The sequence below is a fragment of the Caenorhabditis briggsae genome, assembly GCF_000004555.2.
Source record: "Caenorhabditis briggsae complete genome, chrIV, whole genome shotgun sequence".
Taxonomy (NCBI): domain Eukaryota; kingdom Metazoa; phylum Nematoda; class Chromadorea; order Rhabditida; family Rhabditidae; genus Caenorhabditis; species Caenorhabditis briggsae.
Window position 1 is genome coordinate 1,745,308 of NC_013487.2, and position 1,440 is coordinate 1,746,747.

The 1,440-nt window shown below is 41.1% G+C and overlaps 1 protein-coding gene across 1 annotated transcript in view; it reads right to left on the reverse strand.

Moving 5' to 3' along the window:
• The window catches only part of CBG13861, a gene marked incomplete at both ends in the record, with an annotated part of 5,178 nt that overhangs the window by 1,998 nt on the left and 1,740 nt on the right, over positions 1–1,440 (reverse strand). The window contains one exon of the mRNA XM_045244850.1: positions 572–818. Within this exon, the coding sequence (XP_045095278.1) occupies positions 572–818 (247 nt within the window). The remainder of the gene's footprint in view (positions 1–571; positions 819–1,440) is intronic.

The following is a 1,440-nucleotide window of genomic DNA, read 5'->3' on the forward strand; positions in this document are numbered from 1 at the left end:
TGTTTTCGAAAATTCTCCTTGAAATACGGTGGCCTAACTTGTGTGAAAATTCGGCCACAACTCCAATTTTTTTGCACAAGAATAATACCGTAAAACCTGTATTGGAAGGGCCGGCCCTTCTATTACAGGGACCCTTCAATCAGAGGACGTATTTTTCCGGTCACTTTTCCAATCTTTTTCATAGAAAAATTAAGTGAATTCTTGTTCGAAATTCTTAAAAGTTCTTAAAGTTACCACCAAGGCTGTGCAAAAATCCGCCGCGGCCAAGGCCGTGGGCATTTTGCCGTGGACCAATCTGGCCGTTTTTTTTGAAAATAAGCTCAGCTACCCAGGTACTACTAGGGCCGATAGGCAGCTGTACCCTATCTATCTCAGAAGTATCCTTTTTTGAAGTGCTGCGGCCGTTCTGGCACAGCCTTGGTTACCACCTATAATATAAAATATTATGCTGTTTCAGATTTTTTAGAATTTTTGCACTTCACTCATTTTTGCATTGAACGTTCATAATCCTTATAAGCTGATAGAAATTTCTTAGATTTAGCTTCTCAAATTAATTTTTTAAAAAACTTACTCTCCATTATTACTGTTTCCCTGTCCTCTTCCAATACCCCACCATCCTTTTCCTCTTCCACCACCACTACTCTGAGAACTGGTTACCAGAGCACTCTTTGATTTTGCCAACGAATTACAGAAATCCGAATTACATGAACAACTAGAGGATACTGTAGACGTAGAGGTTGACGCAGAACAAGTGACATTGGCAGTGGTGGATAGGGTTGAGGAGCAACCGGCTGACCAACTGTTGTCTGTGTTCAGTTCTGGAAATTAATACGTTGGATGGCCGTCGAATCATGTTCAAATAACCGATTGCTGAGTAAAGAAATTTTTTCTACTTAACTGTTTTGAAAAACAGAAATAATCGATGTTAAATTTCAACCGAAAAATAAGACATTTGAAGCAGAATAAACTACTGAAGTTTTGAAATATTCACCTAATTCGAAGAAATAAAGTTAAGATCGTTATCAAAAAAGCTATATGGTGCAAACTTTGAAACAGAGGTGAAACAGGAGATTTAATGTTTTTTTTTGTTGGAAAAACTTCCTCTTTAAAGATGGGGAGACATGAAAAAATGTTCTTGAAATTCCGATTAAATATGCCCCTCGAGGAGTTGAACTGGTGGGGGCAAGGATTGAGGGTGCGGCGCCGCTATCGACTGACTATGAGCCACGCGGGCAGAGAAAGCGGCCGCCCGATTGCACTTATAAACACAGGTGATTCGCGAACAATCCGTTACGGACGCTCCACGTTCGCGCGCGGTTGAAATAGGAACCGCATACGGACCGTACGCGAACCGTTTTTAGTAAATAGCAGTACATTATTCGGATTGATCCGTATCCTGTCCGTTCGCGAGCTCCGTATCCGATCCGATTGCGAATCATG